General features: G+C 37.2%; 1 protein-coding gene across 1 annotated transcript in view; it reads right to left on the bottom strand.

Annotated features, from left to right (window-relative positions):
- Positions 1-606: 606 nt before the first annotated feature.
- LOC126335231 (inter alpha-trypsin inhibitor, heavy chain 4-like) overlaps positions 607-20,340 on the bottom strand; it is a 205,725-nt gene continuing 185,991 nt past the window's right edge. Inside the window, exons 13-17 of the mRNA XM_049998274.1 lie at positions 19,800-19,859; positions 12,129-12,338; positions 9,137-9,261; positions 8,873-9,015; positions 607-1,200 (exon numbers count right to left, since the gene is read on the bottom strand). Of these exons, the coding sequence (XP_049854231.1) occupies positions 1,131-1,200; positions 8,873-9,015; positions 9,137-9,261; positions 12,129-12,338; positions 19,800-19,859 (608 nt within the window). The 3' untranslated portion in view covers positions 607-1,130. The remainder of the gene's footprint in view (positions 1,201-8,872; positions 9,016-9,136; positions 9,262-12,128; positions 12,339-19,799; positions 19,860-20,340) is intronic.

Genomic DNA, 20,340 nt, shown 5'->3' with positions numbered 1-20,340 from the left:
ACACTGAGCTCATGCTCTCAAGGATGGAGATGCTGTGTCTGGCCATCCTGATTTGGGTTTTCCATGATTGTTCTAGATCACTAAGGCAAATGATGGAAGACTACCTGTCCTATCTTCATAAAGTGGGTTATGTGTGATGTGTGTTGTATTTTTTATGTTTTGACCTATTGATTTATACTGTATTACCCTGACAAACCATATTTCATGTTATAAATGCTTTAGAGTCACTTTCAGCTTTCATAAATGTGTATTGTGTTTATGCTTCTAAATAAGTAATAATAGAATGTTTATTAATTTTGTAGCATTTTTCTTTCACCTTGTGATAAAGTATGTCAATTGATGTTCAATGATGATACAATTGTCCTACGACAGCTTCAGTATCTTTGCTTTAACAGACATATTTACACTTTTCCTGCCTTATACTGATGAATCTCTCAACTGATATTTTACACACAACTCTTTCTTTACAAGATGTCATGTAGTATGTTTATTGTTATGTAAGCACAAATGTCTGTTGGAAGTATTACAGCAATGTATTATGTAAGCTTGCAGTACATTTAATTGGACATTTGGATATTTAGTAATAGGAAGGAAGAAAAATCTTGGTAAGAAATATAAAAATTTATTTGTAAAACATTGACTCAGATCACCAGACCTATGTAAATGAACAGCATGTGTTTGTAAAACCAATATTTTATAGGCTAAATATATGTTCCTGCTATCAATATTCAACAGATAATATTTGAAACAATGGCATCCTATAATTCAGTGTGCAATAACCAGATATACAGTTCATGGAAATTTCTGTTTCAGAAAACCTGATTATCATTTCTACAACAAAATAGGTAACTGTATCTTAGTAAACAGAAATAAAATTACATAATAAAATAAATATATTGCATATGTAATGCCCATTACAACTTTTTACAATTGGTTTTTAACACACTGACAATATACAAACATCCTTGGTCATGTAACATCCAATGTGTGAATGTCATCTCTGTGGGAAAGAGTTTACTGACCTCAATATCAAACTACTTCATGTATAAATATAAATATTATTTTATGCATGAAGTATTCAAGTACTGTACAAAAATCTAGAAAAAGGATTGTCAATAACAATCCTCATATTAGGAACTTGCCACACTTGACTCTGTGGATGAAACTTGAAGCTCATCAGGACAGCACACACCAGCATACCTGTTGAAGACATTTCATTACTCAGAAATACAGTGAGCAAAATTATTGTTGTTTCAACTTCCTACATCAACAACCAATAACCAATAACAAAGTATGAAAAATGCTCAGTGCAACAGACATAATGTTAGGTATCTATACAAGTCACTAAAGAAGAGTAAATTGCAACCAAGCACATAGCACTCAAGTTACATATTCATTAGAAGGATTATTAAAGCAGAGAGACTAAATGAAGTGAAAGCAGAACTGTCTGGAGTAAACTGGCAGCAGAAACTTGCAGGAATGACAGCCAGTGACTCATATGAAAGTCTGTTCCAAACCTGAAAAATGAAATTTGATAGCATGTTCCCACAAATTCCCAAGATGAGTCCAGGAGGCAAATCACAAGGAAGAAAAAAACCTAGCAAAGGGAAGATGTGTTATACACAAAAGCTAAATAAATTAAAATACATTATCCTAATATTCAGGGACTGCACGAGGATAGTTTCTGATCTTCCAGCTAAAGACCTGCTTCATGGTAACTATTGAAGAGCCAAAACTGAAGCTTGATGTCAAGGGATCCATCACAGGACCTCTCCTGTTTCTTAATTATGACTGTAATAACATGTTACAGTTTGCTGATGACACCACCCTTTTGTTAGAGGAAATACTGCTGCACAAGTTCTACTAGCAAAAGAAGTATTCTTTGAAAACATCAAGAAGTGGTTTTGCAAAACAGTATGGAAAAGAGCAAAGAATAAATACATCATCTGATATGGAGCCTCAGCAGTGTTGGATGCCAGGGTGTGTGTGTGTGTGTGTGTGTGTGTGTGTGTGTGTGTGTGTGTGTGTGTGTGTGTCCCAAGCTCTCCCATGTGATACACCTTCTGATGAGACCAAGGGGTGTATTAACATGACCAGTTCCTTATAGCAGTGAGCTATGCATTATTTCATAGCAGCATTAATTGTGGGCTCCTATTATGGGGGGGGGGGGGGGCACTGCAGATTGCAAGGATATATTAAACTCAGTGTGAGACAAGAAATACTTATATATGATGCCAGCAACATGAGAAATACCAGACTGTCTAGTGTCTAAAATGTCCAACACACTGCCTGAAGAAGTGCAATGTGCACAGGGTTTTACACAGCACCCGTAACACTCAATTGAAGAATTTTTCAATAATGGCTACAGATAAAGTTCTTTACCATGGGGCCTAGACCTGGGGGTATAGAGGATTTTTAATATCCTGGAAGACTGGTGACCTTTAAGTAGCCATAAGAGAGTTCCAGTTCTGATCCTGTTAAAAACCTACATAATACAAACTTTTAAATCATTTAAAGAAAGCACCTGACAACACTATAATTATCTATTTCTTTCTTTGGGAGCTGGGGGAGGGAGCAGAAGCAGCACCCCCCTCCCCCCCTCACCTTCAGGCATGGGTGCCCTTGAGTGGAATCATTCATTGTGTCTGCATTTGCTTGTGCTTGTATAAAATGCATGTTAATTGAAAATTCCAGTTGGTGTGAAATATTCACGTTCATTTATTTATATAAAGGTATTTAAAATTCTGTGGAAGATTAGTGAAGTTTATGGAAAAACGATGGACCTCACTGTTGGTGGGGAGGTTTGAGTGCCTCAGCAATACAGATAGCCATACCATAGGTGCAACCACAACAGAGGGGTATCTGTTGAGACGCCAGACAAACATGTGGTTCCTGAAGATGGACAGCAGCCTTTTCTGTAGTTGCAGGGGCAACAGTCTGGATGACTGATTGATCTGACCTTGTAACATCAACCAAAACTGCCTTGCTGTGCTGGTATTGCGAACAGCTGAAAGCAAAGTGAAACTACAACCGTAGTTTTTCCCAAGGGCATGCAGCTTTACCATATGGTTAAATGATGATGGCATGCTCTTGGGTAAAATATTCTGGAGTTAGAACAGTCCCCCTTTCAGGAGGGCATCATTATCAGGAGAAACAAAACTGGCACTCTAAGGATCGGAGCATGGAATGTCCAATCCTTTCATCGGGTATAATAATGAATAAAAAAGAAAAACAGGAACACAGGTAAGGTACTATGAACACCATACTGAATGCATTATTGTAGACAAAATAGACACTAAGTCAACGCCTAACATAGTAGTACAAGTTTATATGCCAACTAGCTCCACAGATGACAAAGAGATTGAAGAAATGTATGATGTGATAAAAGAAATTATTCAGATAGTTAAGGGAGATGAAAATTTATTAGCCATGAGGAACTGGAATTCAATAGTATGAGAAGGGGGAGAGGGAGAAGTAGTAGGTGAATAGGGACTGGAAGTAAGGCATGAAGGAGGAAGCTGTCTGGTAGAATTTTGCACAGAGCATAACTTAATCATAGCTAACACTTGGTTCAAGAATCATGGAAGAACATTGTATACACTGAAGAGGGCTGGAGACACTGGAAGGATTAATGGTAATATAGAGATTTAGGAGCCAGGTATTAAATTGTAAGACATTTTCAGGAGCAAATGTGGACTCTGTCCACAATTTAATGGTTATGAACTGTAGATTAAAACTGAAGAAACTGCAAAATGGTAGGAATTTTAGGAGAAGGGACCTGGATAAACTGAAAGAACCAGAGGTTGTAGAGATTTTCAGAGAGAGCATTAGGGAATGGTTGACAAGAACATGGGAAAGAAATACAGTAGAAGAAGAATGGATAGCTTTGGGAGATGAAACAGCAAAGGCAGCAGAGGATATAGTAGATAAAAACACGAGGGTTAGTTGAAATCTTTAGGTAACAGAAGAGATATTTAATTTAATTGACAAAAGGAGAAAATATAAAAACACAGTAAATGAAGCAGGGGAAAAAGAATACAAATGCCTCAAAAATGTGATAACAGGAAGTACAAAATGGCTAAACAGAGATGGCTAGAGAACAAATGTAAGGATGTAGAAGCATATATCACTAGGGGGTGAGATAGATACTGCCCACAGGAAAATTAAAGAGGCCTTTGGAGAAAAGAGAACAACCTGTATGAATATCAAGAGCTCAGATGGAAAACTAGTTCCAAGCAAAGAAGAGAAAATGAAAGATGGAAGGAGTATATGGAGGGTCCATACAAGGGCCATGTACTGGAGGACAGTAATATGGAAATGGAAGAGGATGTGGATGAAGATGAAATGGGAGATATGATACTGCATGAAGAATTTGACAGAGAACTGAAAGACTTAAGTTAAAACACGGCCCTGGGAGTAGATAACAATCCATTAGATCTACTGATAGCCTTGAAAGAGCCAGTCATGACAAAACTCTTCCTTCTGGTGAGCAAGATGTATGAGACAGGTCAATTACCTTCAGACTTCCAGTAAAATATAGTAATTCCAGTCCCAAAGAAAGCAGGTGTTGACAGGTGTGAAAATTACCAATCAGTTTAATAAGTCACAGGTGCAAAATACTAAGACGAATTCTTTACAAGCAAATGGAAAAACTGATAGAAACTAACCTTGGGGAAGATCAGTTTGGATTCTGTAGAGATGATGGCATACACAAGGCAATACTAACTCTACGACTTACCTTAGAGGATAAGTTAAGGAAAGGCCAACCTATGTTTCTGTCATTTGTACACTTAGAGAAAGGTTTTGACAATGTTGACTGGAATACTCTCTTTCAAATTCTGAAGGTGGCAGGTGTAAAATACAGGGAGCGAAATGCTATTTACAATTTGTACAGAAACTATGGCAGTTATAAGGGTCAAGGGGCATGAAAGGGAAGTAGGGTTGTAGCCTATCCCCGATGTTATTCAATCTATATATTGAGCAAGTAGTAAAGGAAACAAAAGAAAAACTCGAATAAGATTTAAAATCCACGGAGAAGAAATAAAAACTCTTATGTTTGCCAATGACATTGTAATTCTGTCAAAGATAGCAAAGGATTTGGAAGGACAACTGAACAGAATGGACAGTGTCTTGAAAGGAGGATATAAGGTGAATATCAATAAAAGCAAAATGAGGATAATGGACTGCTGTTGAATTAATTCAGGTGATGCTGAGAGAATTAGACTAGAAAATGAGACACTTAAAGTAGTAAATGAGTTTTTCTATTTGGAGAGCAAAATAACTGATGATGGTCAAAGTAGCAGGGATATAAAATATAGACTGGCTATGACAATGGAAGGTGTTTCTGAAGAAGAGAAACTTGTTATCGTCACATACAGATTTAAATGTTAGGAAGTCTTTTCAGAAAGTATTTGTATGGGATGTAGCCATGTATGGAAGTGAAACATGGACGATAAACAGTGTGGGCAGGAAGAGAATAGAAGTTTTTGAAATGCGGTGCTACAGAAGAATGCTGAAGATTAGATGGGTAGATCAAATAACTAATGAGGAGGTACTGAATAGAATTGGGGAGAAGTGGAATTTGTGGCACAACTTGACTAGAAGAAGGGACCAGTTGGGAGGACATGTTCTGAGGCATTAAGGTATCACCAGTTTAGTATTGGAGGGCAGCGTGGAGGGTAAAAATCGTAGAGGGAGACCAAGAGATGAATACACTAAGCAGATTCAGAAGGATGTAGGTTGCAGTAGTCATTCATTGATGAAGGGGCTTGCACCACAACAACATGGAGAAAACAATATGGGCCATAAGAAAGTAAGTTAGATGGTTATATTAATGTTCATCAACATGTGTGGTGACTAGTTCAGAAAGTTAATGCATAAATTAAAAATAAAGTTTTGCAATTTGATGCTAATTAAGGAATCTTCAAATTTCAAGAATGATTATTTATGAAACTGTTATAGAATGTGTAAACTATTCGAAGCTCTGCTCACATTGTGTGCTAAAAATGATCACTGGCATGAAGAAAAAAAAAGGAAAAAAAAAAGAAAAAAAGCGTCCTTAAATGGTGAAGTTTCATGCTAAATTATCACTGGAGACAAAGCAAGAGTATGTTACGTTACACCACAATAGATACAACAGTATATGCAGAAAGCTCAGTTAAGGCATGGTACTTCAGTAAAGAGTTTGTTTTTTGTTTTTTTTTTTTGCGGGGGGGGGGGGGGGGGGGGGCTTTCTAATAATGCCCATTCACACATGGATCAATGAAGGTGGAAGTCTTATATGGCTGGGAACAACTTCATGACCATCCATAGAGCCCCAATCTAGCACCCAGTGATTGTCAATTGTTCTTGCATTAAAAAGAAGAAAACCATTTAGGTAGTCAGCATCATGTCAATGATGTTAAAATGGCCATGCAGCCATGGCTGAAATATCAATGCTGGAATCTTTAATGTAGATTAAGGCGTAGTAATATTATTGTTTTAGTATGACATTTTGTTTAATGTGAAACTGGTCACACTTAACAAAAACATTCCTCTTATGAACCATTCTACATTGAAATAAAATATTTACACTGGTTATTTTTACTATGCATATTATATCCAGGGGTATCTTAACAGCTCATTTACATTTTACAGAGTCAAAGCAACTACTTTAATCTATTTTATTTGGCAGTTTCATGTTACTTTTCTAGATGTTGCACTGTATTCTATTATAATTATGTAAAGCTGTGGGGGTTAATGGTTTTGAAAACAGAAAGAGATAGAAAATGAGTGGAAAGGAAATGGTTGCATCAGCTCTGACCCAGCCCAGTCGGAAAGTCATGTTTCACACATATTAATGTGGAAAGGGGAAAAAAAATGAAGATAAATGTATAGAAAACAAGAGAACTATAAAGCGAACATACACTGAGGTAGCAGAAGTCATGGGAACCTCCGAATATTGTATCAGACCACCTTTTTGCCCAGTGTAGTGAAGTGTCAAGGACTCAAGTTGTTTGAAGTCCCCTGCAGAAATAATGAGCCATGCTGCCTTTATAGCCATCCATAATTATGGAAGTTTGGCTTCTGCAGGATTTTGTGCACAAACTGACCTCTCAATTATGCCCCATAAAGTCTGATGAGATTCATGCCACGCAGTCTGGGTGGCCAAATCATTTGCTTGAATTGTCCAGAATGTTCTTCAAATCAGTCACGAAAACTTTTCGACCAGTGACATGGAGCACTCTCATCCCTAAAAGTTCCATCATTGTTTGGGAATATGAAGTCTGTGAATGTCTGCAAATGGTCTCCAAGTAGCTTAACATATCCATTTTCAGTCAATCTTTGGCCCAATTTGGCCAGAGGACCCAGTCCATTCTATATAACATTCCACACCATTATGAAGCCATCACCAGCTCCCACACTGCCTTCTTGTTGATGACTTGGGTTCATGGCTTTGTGGAGTATGTGCCACACTTGAACCCTATCACTAGCTCTTACCAATTAAACTGGTGTTCCAGTAATCTAGGGTCCAGCTGATATGGTCACAAGCTAAGGAGAGGTGCAGCAGGTTATGATGTGCTGTTGGCAAATACATTACCTGTGGCTTCAGCCTATTAACACCAAATTTTGCCACACTGTTCTAATCGATGTGTTTGTCATACATCCCACATTGATTTCTGTGGCTATTTCATGCAGTGTTGCTTGTCTGTTAGCACTGACAACTCTATGAAAATGCTTCTGCTCTCTGTTGTCCATGGTGAGAGGTAACGCCTGCAATTTGATATTCTTGGCACACTCCTGAGACTGTGGATCTCAGAGTACTGAATTCTCTAGTGGTTTCAAAATTGATCTGACTGATACATCTAACTCCTACAATTATTCCATGTTCCAAGTCTGTTGATTCCCATTGTGCGGCCATTATCATGTTGGAAGATTTTTATGTGAATCACAGTTCCACCAATGCACTGCTCTCACATACCTTGTGCATATGTACTACCATGTGTGTGTGTGTGTGTGTGTGTGTGTGTGTGTGTGTGTGTGTGTGTGTGTGTGTGTGTGTGTGTACACGCGAGTATATACCTATCCTTTTTTTCCCCCCTAAGGTAAGTCTTTCTGCTCCCAGGATTGGAATGACTCCTTACCCTCTCCCTTAAAACCCACATCCTTTCATCTTTCCTTCTCCTTCCCTCTTTCCTGACGAAGCAACCGCCGGTTGTGAAAGCTCGAAATTTTGTGTGTGTGTTTGTGTGGTTTTTTATTGTGCCTATCTACCAGCGCTTTCCTGCTTGGTAAGTCATGGAATCTTTGTTTTTCATTACAATGTAGGAAATTTATAAAAACAGCTGTGAAGTTCCCTAGCCAAAAAGGATAAAATTATGTTCATATCACTATACCGTGATTTGTCACTCCAGTGCGTACTAAGAGAAAACTGACATTTCAAACTGAAACAGGAATAAAAAGAGCAACAGAGACATGTTCCAGTTATTTAGGATTGAAACAAAGCAGTGTAACTTCTGCCGAAGATGTGCAAATGAAAGAAATAGCAAAATTATAACAAGCAGATGATGGGAGAGAGAATGAGCATAGGGGTATATGGAAGAAAGTGAGTGGGCAGAGATGGGAAGAACAACACACATGTAAGTAGGTGAAATTTGAGGAATGGATTACAATGAGGGGAAAAAGGAATTGACATATGAAAAAGTGAAGTCACCACTTATTAAGATTATTTAGTAGTGAAACAGTTACAAAAGTAAGTAAATTACTGTTTCAATGTAGCACATCATGTACTTGTGCTTCCCCCAGATGCTCCAGATAAGCTTATTCCATCACATTTCTGAATTAGTAAAGATATTTTCAATAATGCAATAATGATGTTTTTACTAATACTTACCCATTGATAGAGCAGAAGTATGGAGTGTTGTAATATAATGTCAAATTGGATGCAAATACATCAAGTGCACAGTATTTCAAATAACGGCAATGGCTAGATATCTCAGGATCATGTCCAACACATACTTCATGTTCCAAGTTTGCCTGTAAAAAAGATGATAGAAACTTGATATAGATGTTTAACAAGATAACTTTTAAAGAATGTATAATTACATTTAGAAATTACAATAATGACACATTGTTTCTGAAGGTTATTTATCCTCACCTCTGTGACTGCAAGCTTGTATGTCTCCATGCTGCCTGAAATGTTTGGTAGATTGATAGTGTCATTGCCAACTTTGACACTTTTGAGCCACATCAGGTCTTCCTGTGGGATGACGTGTGGTGCAACTGCAACATTTGTGGACTTCAGAAATGAACCAAACTAAACTTTTGGAAGAGAGATTTAAATTTAGATATTAACTGATTTTAGCCCTCAGCAAAGCATTTCAAGGAGTATTTCATAATGGTACCACACACAATCTCTAACAAAGGCTTAAATGCTGCTTTCATCTTCACTTTCACAACATATGTTATTTACTGGATTTTATATGAACCCCATGTTGCTTCTAGTTTTCTTAGCAGTAGTTTCAGTGATTTGGTTGCCACTACCACTATTGCCACAACCGCCATCACCACACTTTTTGAGTGCATTCATGACAAACTTCCTCATCTTTGATTTGCTCACTGTCTGCAAGTTGTAAGCGCTCATGTTTTCAAATACTGTCCAGTTCTAACAGTCCATTTCCCTGCTTAGTGTCATGTGTGACTTTTCCTATATCCTTGGCTACTTGTATTCTTTTTCCAATCCTTTCTGTTCTTTTGATAGAAGAATCTCCTGGAATGGAACTGAACAAATTTACTGCTTTCTGGATATCACCTATTCCTACTTGGCATAAACATTTTCCGTATCACTCAATATTGTCTGTCAATCCAATAGCTATGGTCAAAACTTCATAGATAAACATCCAACAAATTGGCAAGTAATTGATTTATTTTTAAGAGCTATCCAGTAATTCAGTAATCAGTATAAAAACAATGCACATTTTCACTGCAAAGAAGATATTTCAGTAACTACATCTACAACTACATAAATATTCCACAAGCCACCACACACTGCATGACAGAAGGTACACTGTACTTCTGCTATGCCTTTTCTTTCCCATTCCACTAGCAAATATAGTGAGGGAAAACTGACTGTCTATATGCCTCATACAAGCCATAATTTTTCTTATCTTATGTTCATGGTCCTTGCACTAAACGTATGTTGGCAGTAGTCAGCCTCAAATCTGGTCCCCTAAATTTTATCAATAGTTTTCCCTGAAAAGAATGCAACCTTACCTTTCCACATTACTCTATCCTATGGAAACCTCTTCACCTATACATAATTGTAGAAGCTTACACCCAATTGAATCTGTTTCCTGTATTCGAGCCTTGGTCTCCGTCTACAATTTTCAACCACTTCCTCCTACTTGCTCTTAACAAACTGATGATCACGAAATGCATCAGGATGTATCCTGTCAACTGATTCCATCAAGTTATATCTCTTTCCTTTTCTTTTTAATTCAGTTAAGTAGCTCCTCATCAGTTATTTGATCTAACCATCTAATTTTCAAGATTCTTCTGTAGCACAAGATTTCATAATCTTCTATTCTGTTCCTGCCTGAACTGTTTATAATTCACATTTCACTCTATACAAGGCTAAACTCTAAACACCTTCAGAAAAAGCTTCCTAGCATGTATATTTACTTCAGTATTAAAAAAATCTCTTTTCCAAAAAATGCTTTTCTTGCTAATGCTGGTCTGCATTTTACATCCTTTCAACTTTAGCTGTCAGTTGTTTTAATACTCACTTAGCAAACTTATCAAGTAGGTTTAGTGTGCCTTTTTCTAACCTACACTACTACATAAACACAAGATATTCTGTGTTACCAAAAATCTAGAAAAGTTCTTGACCTATTTATTTTAGATTTTAACATGTTACTCTATTAAACATAAGCTACATTTTTTATGCAGCAGTGTAGAAGTTTTCTGTTAAATATGACTGAGAAAGAAAATGCTGTGCAGTGAAAATGTACAGTTTTCTTTTCTTTCCCACAGTCAGTTTTAACTTCAATAGCAGGGCATTTAAATCATTAGAGAAGTTTTATATTTCATATATCTTCTTTTTCCATATATGAAATTTAAACAAGAATTGTATACTCAGCAATATGCTATTTTGTTATGTTCTTTGCAGTCTGTTCTAACAGAATACAGGAATTCTGTGTTCACAGATTAAACTTTTATAAATACTGTCACTGAAGTTACTACTCACACAGATCCAGCAGCTGGAGGTGTCTCTCTTGCACTCCACATACCCATGACCCTAACAGATTTACCCACTCATTTTAAGTGAACTCTATTATCAATCCAGGTTTTGTTTGCAACAACAGCAATAACAATAAACAAGACTGAAGGTTGGGGGGGGGGGGGAGGGGGAGGAGAGGAAGATTGACAGAGAGTGGATTTGGGGGGTGGGGGTGGAGGAGGAGATGGACAGAGAAGGGGGATGAGGGGGATGAGGAGGGAGGAGGTGATGTTCAGAAAGAGTGGACAGGAGGAGGTGATGCACAAAGAGAAGAGAGGGAGCACAATGATATGGGCTGGGAGAAGGGGGGCGGAGAGATTAGGACATATATTCAATTCCCATACAATGGTGAAGCATTGTTGGGTTCACCAGCCTAATTATATCAGCAACACCTCATTTATTAAGTTATAGTCTATTACGCTCATTTTACTTTAGTTGAAGTTCGTCTTATAACCTCTTTTCATAACATCAACCAGTACATTCAACTGTTCTTCCAAACCCTTTGCAATCTCTGCAAATTACATGTCACTGGCAAACAGCAAAGCTTTTATTTCTTCTCTCAGAGTTTTAATTTTTTTCCATATTTCGCCTAGCTTTCCTTTATTGCTTCCTAAATACATTCTTGTAGCTATAAACTGAATATAAGAAATTAAACTACATGGAAAATCAGAAAGCAGCAACATAAGCAAAGGCAACATTATTTTTCTGTTCGTAGCTTAGAAAAGGTAACAATTAATTTCATTCATGGTGTGCTTGCAACCAGTGGTTTTTGAATGAGCTGTTACACAAAAAGTGTGAAGATAATCAATAATAACACGACCACAAAATTAAATGCCTATACATTGCACAGATTAGTAGGAACATCTGTTACCTGCACTTTTATGAGTAGTAGTTGATGTTGCTGCCATTGTTGTTGATGGTTGTGGTGGAGGTGGGGGCCCATGAACTGTAGTAGAATAGTGTGGTCTGTTAACTTGTGTTGGCCGGATACCTAATGCGGGAGCCCCGGCAAATGCATATGATGGAGGCCCTGGAAGACCTGCAGCACCAGGAGCCCCTGCTTGCCCAAAACGATCAGGTGCTGTTGGAAAATTAAGACAGAGCCTTACAGTTCTTAGAATCATCTACATGTTTCTTCCTAAATAAAGAACTTGCTATTATACAATTACATTTGAGCCTCAGTAATATGCATCACATCTCCAAGTGTAGAAGCTTTCATAGTAAGTATTAATCTACTAAATTTATTTGTATATCTGTCTTAAAGAAGATCTCCATTTTATAGAGAAAACTAGAGTGGGTCTGTTGCTGATTAAAAACACTGCTGAAACCATATTTCAGCACAACTGGTAATAAGTAAGTGTTATCCATAGGAAGCATTGAGCAACACATTTCTTTGTAAGGATGGCATTTTCTGTAATGCAGCTGACTGTTACTGAAGCTTTGCTGTATAGTAGTTCAGTTTCAAGATCAAGACTCTAAACACAAGACAACAATCTTACTAATTAATAGGAATTTTTTGATGAACATAACTACAGCTCATTTCAAGGTAGCTTACTAGAAAAGTTGAAATATGCATTACAATAAGGATTTCTTTCTTTCTTTTACTGCCCTAGTTCATCTTACAAGGTCTTTAGCAAATTCGCTGTGCAACAGTTTTAATGGCCACATTTTCTCAAACAATGTCTCCTCTTTCAATGAATGACTATTCTGAAAGCTAATAGCATAGTAACCTTTCATTTGTGCTTTATTCTATGTTTCATCAATTAAAATTCATGTTGCTTGCAACAGAAGTTTGTTTATAATTGCTTAAATCATCATCATCCCATTTACATGGGCAATCAAAGAAATTTATCCAAGAGGGTGCCACATTCTAAAATTGCCATTTTTCATGTAACTGAATTGGTGAGTTTGAAAATGTGTCCCTCGCCAAGAACTAATACTGGTGGCATGTGTACAAAATTTATCTTATCTCTAACAATTGACAGTTGTTCCCCTGGAACTTTTACGGTAGGTTACTTTCATAATGCAAGTGGCTATCATATTTCAGTAGCATGTGGAAATTCTATTTTAAAAACCAACAAGTTAAGAAATATAGCTAGAAAATAGTGCACAAAAAGTAATTCACAATCCAATAATGTTAGGTTGGCAATGAAATTTAAACATCTTAAATTTAAAAAAGAATGACTGAGAAAATTCTCTTGAATGCCAACAAAAATAAAGAACAAACAACATCTCTCTAACGTACCTCGAAGTGGAGGAACAGGGATAAACTTTTAAAAAACACTTATCTGACTGATGACATTGTTTGCAGACAGAATTCCACAGCTGATCATGTTCATGGATTTACAGCATTACTTCCATATTTACATACTTTAAATTATACTGGAATAACTATGAATGAAAAAAGCATGCTTTTCTGAGAAAAATTTTTTGAGTCAATTGGGTAAAGTCTAACTCAGGGCCATAATACTGGATGAATCTTTTCAACCTTGAAATTTCTCTTTTCTTCCTTTCCCCCTAGCCCATGAAATGGTATTTTTTTTCTTTTTTCTTTGACTGATGTATTTGGCTCCATGGATTACAGCATGACTGTATTCTACAGTAATTTTATTGCCTAACACAGAATGTACAATCAGAAAGCTGATGTAGATCTATGTCCACAGATGAAGGGTAAACTACTACTGTGTATCCACTGCACTTGATGGGGAGGTAGCATCCATATGGAAGTTGGGGATGAATGATAAATACCTACTGCAACCATGTTTGTGTTACACTAGGAACCGAAATCTGAATACACATGCCAATGCAGATTGTAGAGGCTGGTTCCTTTCTGCACTTCAATAGTTTTTTGACACTATTACGACACAGTTCTGTAACGGTTTCCACCCATTTTGACCACAAAACAGTACCAAAACCATTGCTGCAATAAGCAATGGACATAATTTCTGATCAACAGAGTGAAAAAATTTTACAGTCCTCCTTAAAGTCACAATATTTCCCTTCACATTTAGGAATGTTAGATACACAGTTGACTAGAGTCACACACAATCATTGCTGAAATTTGACAGAATACTATTATGAGTAAGAAACCTTATCTCCAGATTCCAGATTTTAGAGGGGGAGGTGGAGGGAGGCAGTAACCCTTGCAGATGCCTATATCTCACTCAGTACATATTGTATGTACTACTTCTGTGGAGCATATGCATGGCAGTTTTTTCACGCTGTGTTAGGTGTCACATCTCCCCACATACAATATGAAATCAAAAAGTAATAGGAATTTTTGTTTTTCTTCTGATTTATTCAACATCAACTTCATCCCTTTCAGAGTAATCCCCCTTCGATATAACACACTTGATCCAGGCCTTTTTCCAGCCTTGGAAGCACTTCTGGAACTCTTTTTTGTTATGGTGTTCAGCTCCTCCAGCGAATCTGTTTTTATCTCATCAATGCTGGCAAAATGATATCCTTTCATGGATCTCTTCAGGCTCAAGAATAGAAAGAAGTCACCGGGGTGTGGGGCATGTTCAGCAAATACAGTGGGCTGAGGCAACATAACGCTTTTTTTTTGCCAAAAAATCATGAACAAGCATTCAGGTGTGAGCAGGAGCATCATTGCGACACAATTTTCATGAGTGCCTTGCCACAATTTTGGTTGGTTTCTTTGGATTACTTCACACAAATGGTGCACAACTTCCACATAGTATTCCTTATTGACCGTATGACTAACAAACTCCTGATGCACTACCCAATTGTAATCTAGGAGAACAGTGAGAAGAACCTTCACGTGTGATTGAACTTGTCCAATTTTTGTTGGTCTTGGCTTTTCAGGCAATCCCCACCCATGTTTTGTCACCTTCTTTAGGAGTAATTGTTGTTGACTTCTTTCAGCAACTCCTGGGTGATGTCTATATGACATTGTATTTGGTCAAAATTCAACAATTTTGGAAAGAACATTGCTGCTACATATTTCATGCCCAAAACATCCAAAGAAGTAGCTTGACATGAGCCAAAAGACATCATCTGCAACCCCTCTGAAGGTGATTTGATGATTTTTCAGAACACCTTTCTTTACTTCTTCCACACTGTCATCAGTGAAAATAGTCACTTTTTGAAAATATATTCAATTACATTACACTGTCATCAGTAATTGATATGCTATCCAGAATGGTCATTGCCTTAAGCATCATCTCAATCCTCTTTGACTCAAATGAAAAGCCTCAACCAACATTTAAAATTTTGTGCTTCAACTTTATTCCATTTTTCCACGTGAAATTTAACCAAATTCTTTGACCCAGCTTTTCCACAGTTAAAAATTCACTGAACACATGGAAACAGATATAACCTGTCAACAATAAATCAAATATTAAAAACAGATGAAAATGCAAACACACATCAGGAACATGTGTACCGGTACCAACATTATAAAAAAAAGCTGTAGAAATCAGATTAATGAAGGCCACAAAATTTAAAAAATTCCCACTACCTTTTGATCACCCCTCATATGTCATACAACAATATGGTCACTGAATGCAATATGCAGCAGTGATTAACAAGAGTACATGGTGGAATAGATTGCTATAGCTACACTCAATATTTTTTGCTAGACACGGTTAAACATAATACTCTTGGTGCTAATTTTTTGTAGAATACTTTTATTATTACCAAATGCTGCAACACCCCTGAAGCTTATTTGATATGATAAGTGGCACCTTGTCTTAAATATGGATTAAATGTAAATGGGTGTACTCAAAATGGAGGAAAAATACCATAGGTCCCAATTCTAGCCATTAGTGACAATTCTCTGGACTGCAACATATCAACTGAACACCTAGAAGTATTTTTATACAACAGTATGAAGTGGAACAGGTAGAATCACCTGCGAGGGTAATGACTTGTCCTATGCAGATGGTATCTCCACCAATGAGAATCATGAAATGTACAGTGCAATGATCTATCATGAAGTCCATAAACATGAAAAACTTTAGATCATTTCTTTTGTTGGTATCCACAACAGATAAAGATAAAGGAGTTAAAGGAATCTAGATATGTCTCTAAGATTGTAACTGGTTAGTTTAACCTATATAAAGGGATTAGGGATATGATCCATGAACCACTGCAAAAAATATGATAAATATTCTTGTTAAATACTGTTAGGATATTCTAGGGAATAAGTCCACGAGAATTAATGGCCACTGCCAAACTGTGGACAAGAGCAGAGATGACCATCCAGTGATGGAACACACAGCTGGGCACAGTGTGCTCAAGTCAACAGCTGCTTTACAGCCCACACCCTCTGGAACCTTACAACCAGTTTTTGTGAACTATGGAGGTGGGAGTTCCCCTTACAACACATCTTTTGCTCCTGTAATCCTCTTGGCCTCAGTTTCCACCAACTCACTGCACCCAGACCCTCTACCCAACAGTCTTCCCTTCCTTTGTCCTGTCCCCCCCTCACAAACCATGCCTCCATGTCACCACCTTGCACTGTCCGAAATTAGCAGCTCCAGATCCTGTATGTTGCATTCCTATCCCACATATCTGCTGCCTCCCTCCCCACTACTAAGTACCCCTTTCCAACCCTTCCTCCACTTCCCACCCTTTTCTCTCTCTACCAATCCTCAGTGATTCTATTGTTCAGTGAGTGATCTGCTTTGCTCAAACTATTTACATCCTGCCACAATTTTCCTTACCACCAAATAAGTATATTTAGGAATGGGAAAACTGAGGATGTGTTAGATGGTGATCAGTTTGGCTTTAGGAAAGGTACACCAGAGAGAAATTTCTGACATTGCAGCTGATAACACAAGCAAGATTAGAGAAGAATAAAAATACATTCATGATATCTGTTGACCTGAAAAAAAGTATTTCAAAATGTGCAAGATGTTCAAAATTCTGAGAAAAATACTGATCTGCTATAGGGAAAGACGGGAAATGTACAAGAGCCAAGATGGTACAATAAGAGTGGAAAACCAAGAAAGAAGTGCTTGGATTAAAAGGGGTGTAAAACAGGGATGTAGTCTTTCACCACTATTGCTAACTCTATTCATCAAAGAAGCAATGACAGAAATAAAAGAAAAGTTCGACAGTGAATTAAAATTCAAGGTAAGAGGATATCAATGATGAGATTTGCTGATGACTTTGTTACCCTCAGTGAAAGTAAAGAAGAATTACAAAATTTGTTGAAGAGAATGAACAGTCTAACGAGTACAGAATATGGATTGAGAATAAATCAATGAAAGACAAAAGTGATGAGAAGTAGCAAAAATGAGGACAGTGGGAAATTTAAAATCAGGATTGCTGAGCACAATGTAGATGAAAATAAGGAATTCTGCTACCTAGGCAGAAAAATAACCCATGATGTATGAAGCAAAGACGCCATAAAATGCAGACTAGCACTGGCAAAAACAGAATTCCTAACTAAGAAAAGTCTACTATTATCAAATATAGGCCTTAATTTGAGGAAGAAAATTCTGAGACTTTATGTTCAGAGCACAACATTACATAGTAGTGAACATGGACTGTGAGAAAAAACTGGAACAGATGAGAATCAAAGGAATTGAGATGTGGTGCTAAAGAAGAATGTTGAAAATTAGGTTGACTGATACGGTAAGGAATGAGAAATTTCTCCAAAGTATGAGTGAGGAAAGGAAAACATTGACAAGAAGCAGAGACAGGATAATAGGACATCTGTTAAGACATCACGGAAGAGGGATCGAAGAATAATAGACCACAGCACATTAAGAACCATATTGTATACTGACTTCCTTCCCTTGACCAAGTCCCTCCAAATTAAATATGTGGATGTAATAACAATACTATTATTAATAATAGTGTAACATACCTTCTGATGTGCGCTATGAAGTATATTGGGATCTAATTAGTACATTTTTGAAGGGATAAGTGGGAAAACATACCCAAGACACACACACACACACACACACACACATATTTATGATGAAGACCTTGGGTGGCCAAAAGCTCACTTTCTGACAGTGTTTTTGTTGCACCTACCTGTAACTCAGCATCTTCACCATATAGTGAGTAGCAATATCACTGTCATAATATTGTTACATTCCATACAGGATTTTCCATTGTTTGAATCTGGTAATGATTTTTTTTTCTTTTTTGTGGTGAAATGCAGAATTAAGGGTACCAAATTTAAGGATATGGGGTAGCAAGTGATCACACTTCCTGACATGCAATCACAATAAATTATAATTCAAAATTTGCCTTTTCAGGAACGTATTTGGAATATCACACCCGGAAGTTCTAAAACTTATGCTTAAGTATATAAGAAGCAAAAATGTGTCAAAATTGGCTAAATCTAATATGAAATCTGTGAGTCCAACTTTCTGTGCCAAATATTTTGCTTTAGCAAGAATAATAAAACCATCAATCAAAATATTCAATGCTTGAGCGTCTTTGATCCACTTTAGTGCTACGTTTTCCAGTTCTGGAAACTGACTGTCATACACTTGTTTTCATTTGCTGTGTCCTCCTTCCAAACATACCACTTCAGTTTTTATTTGATCACTATTGCATTTAACATTGATGGAGGAATATTCAGTTTCTGTGCAACATCCACGTGCCTCATCAGTAAAGTTTTGTCCACCATTCAACTAAAAATGCTCACAGAAAGAATCAATCAATTGCTGAACATGGACAAAGAATGCCATCAACTGCGTTACATGCTAATAAATGTTTATCCACTTCACACCTGCCTTTCCTTAGTACTCGCCTGCAGAATTCTGAAGTTTTGACAGCTACTGCCAACCTATATAAACTATTCCCATGCATCATTTCTACAACAGAAAATGATCTGTTTGATGCACAAAGCTGCTGGCCCTAAACAGAACTGCCTCCCCGCGTGTTCCCTCACCCCATGGCTGCAAACTTCCTACTCCCACCTTTCCCAGAACTCTCGGTGGCAAAGTTGCAGCAACCAACTGCCAAATTGGAAATGGTAAGCTGGGAGGAAGAATACAAAAGCAAGTCATTTTAAACCAGTACTTAATGCAATTGGGACTGGGACTTCCATAATGGATGTACTACAAGTGAAAATGTTGCAATGATGGAAATACTAATGAGATGCCACTATATACAAATATGTAACTGTATGTGAGGAGAACAAATATGAAAAAAAAAAATCACAAAAATAAAATGTCTTTATATTTCTATAGATGTATTTTTGTTCTAAGAATGGCTAAGTGTCATTGTTGAAATGGGCCATTTGGTTGATGCCATCTGGCTGAATACCCAACAACTTTTCAGACTAACCATATACTTAAAATCACATTCCCCAAATATACTTTCAGTGTAAAACAGGGTGAATGTAGCTACAATAATCGATAATACCACACAAAGCTATGACAAAAGGTGTGAAAGATGATTCATGTCAATTACCTCACTTCTTAATCTAACAAAATGTGATGGTTTGTAGTTTCCAAGAACTACCAACAACATGCAGGTATCAGAGACAGATGTCATACTCACACATTAAATGAAACCAATGGTTTTTGTAAATCAGTTCTTTCATACTCACCAAAAGCACTTAACATAAGAGCTGGGCTAGCAAAGTTTGAGCTTCCACTGGATGATGAAACTGGAAACAAAATGAGACATTGATGACATAACAGACAAGAAAGAAATGCTTTCCTCCCCCCCCCCCAACCAAGCAAAAGATGTTTCCCTTATATATTATGATTCATAGTTTTATTTTAATATAATTTAGCAGTATTCCAAAGTAAATGCTAGTAAAAGGAACATGAATGACTATACAGTTAATGTAAAAAACAGGAGGCAGAATGAATGGCCAGTGCTTAGTGTCAGGAAAGAAAGAGTGGTAGGTTGGGGCAGGTAGGAAAGGAGCAGCCAGTTTGTCAGGATAAGAGTGAGGGGAGGCAAAAGATGTAAATGCATGAAAACCTTGGGTCTGAATGACCTGCCCATGCTCTACAGCCTTCCCCAGTCTATCCTCCTTTTGTCACCAAGGAAAGAACATAACTGTTTTTCATACTGAAGGTGAGCAATGGTCTGGCCTCATTGTAATTTTACATTTTTTTGGAAATGAATGTGCCTCTAGT

Source organism: Schistocerca gregaria, chromosome 2 (genome assembly GCF_023897955.1).
Source record: "Schistocerca gregaria isolate iqSchGreg1 chromosome 2, iqSchGreg1.2, whole genome shotgun sequence".
NCBI lineage: Eukaryota > Metazoa > Arthropoda > Insecta > Orthoptera > Acrididae > Schistocerca > Schistocerca gregaria.
This window is presented reverse-complemented; position numbering and strand designations above follow the sequence as displayed.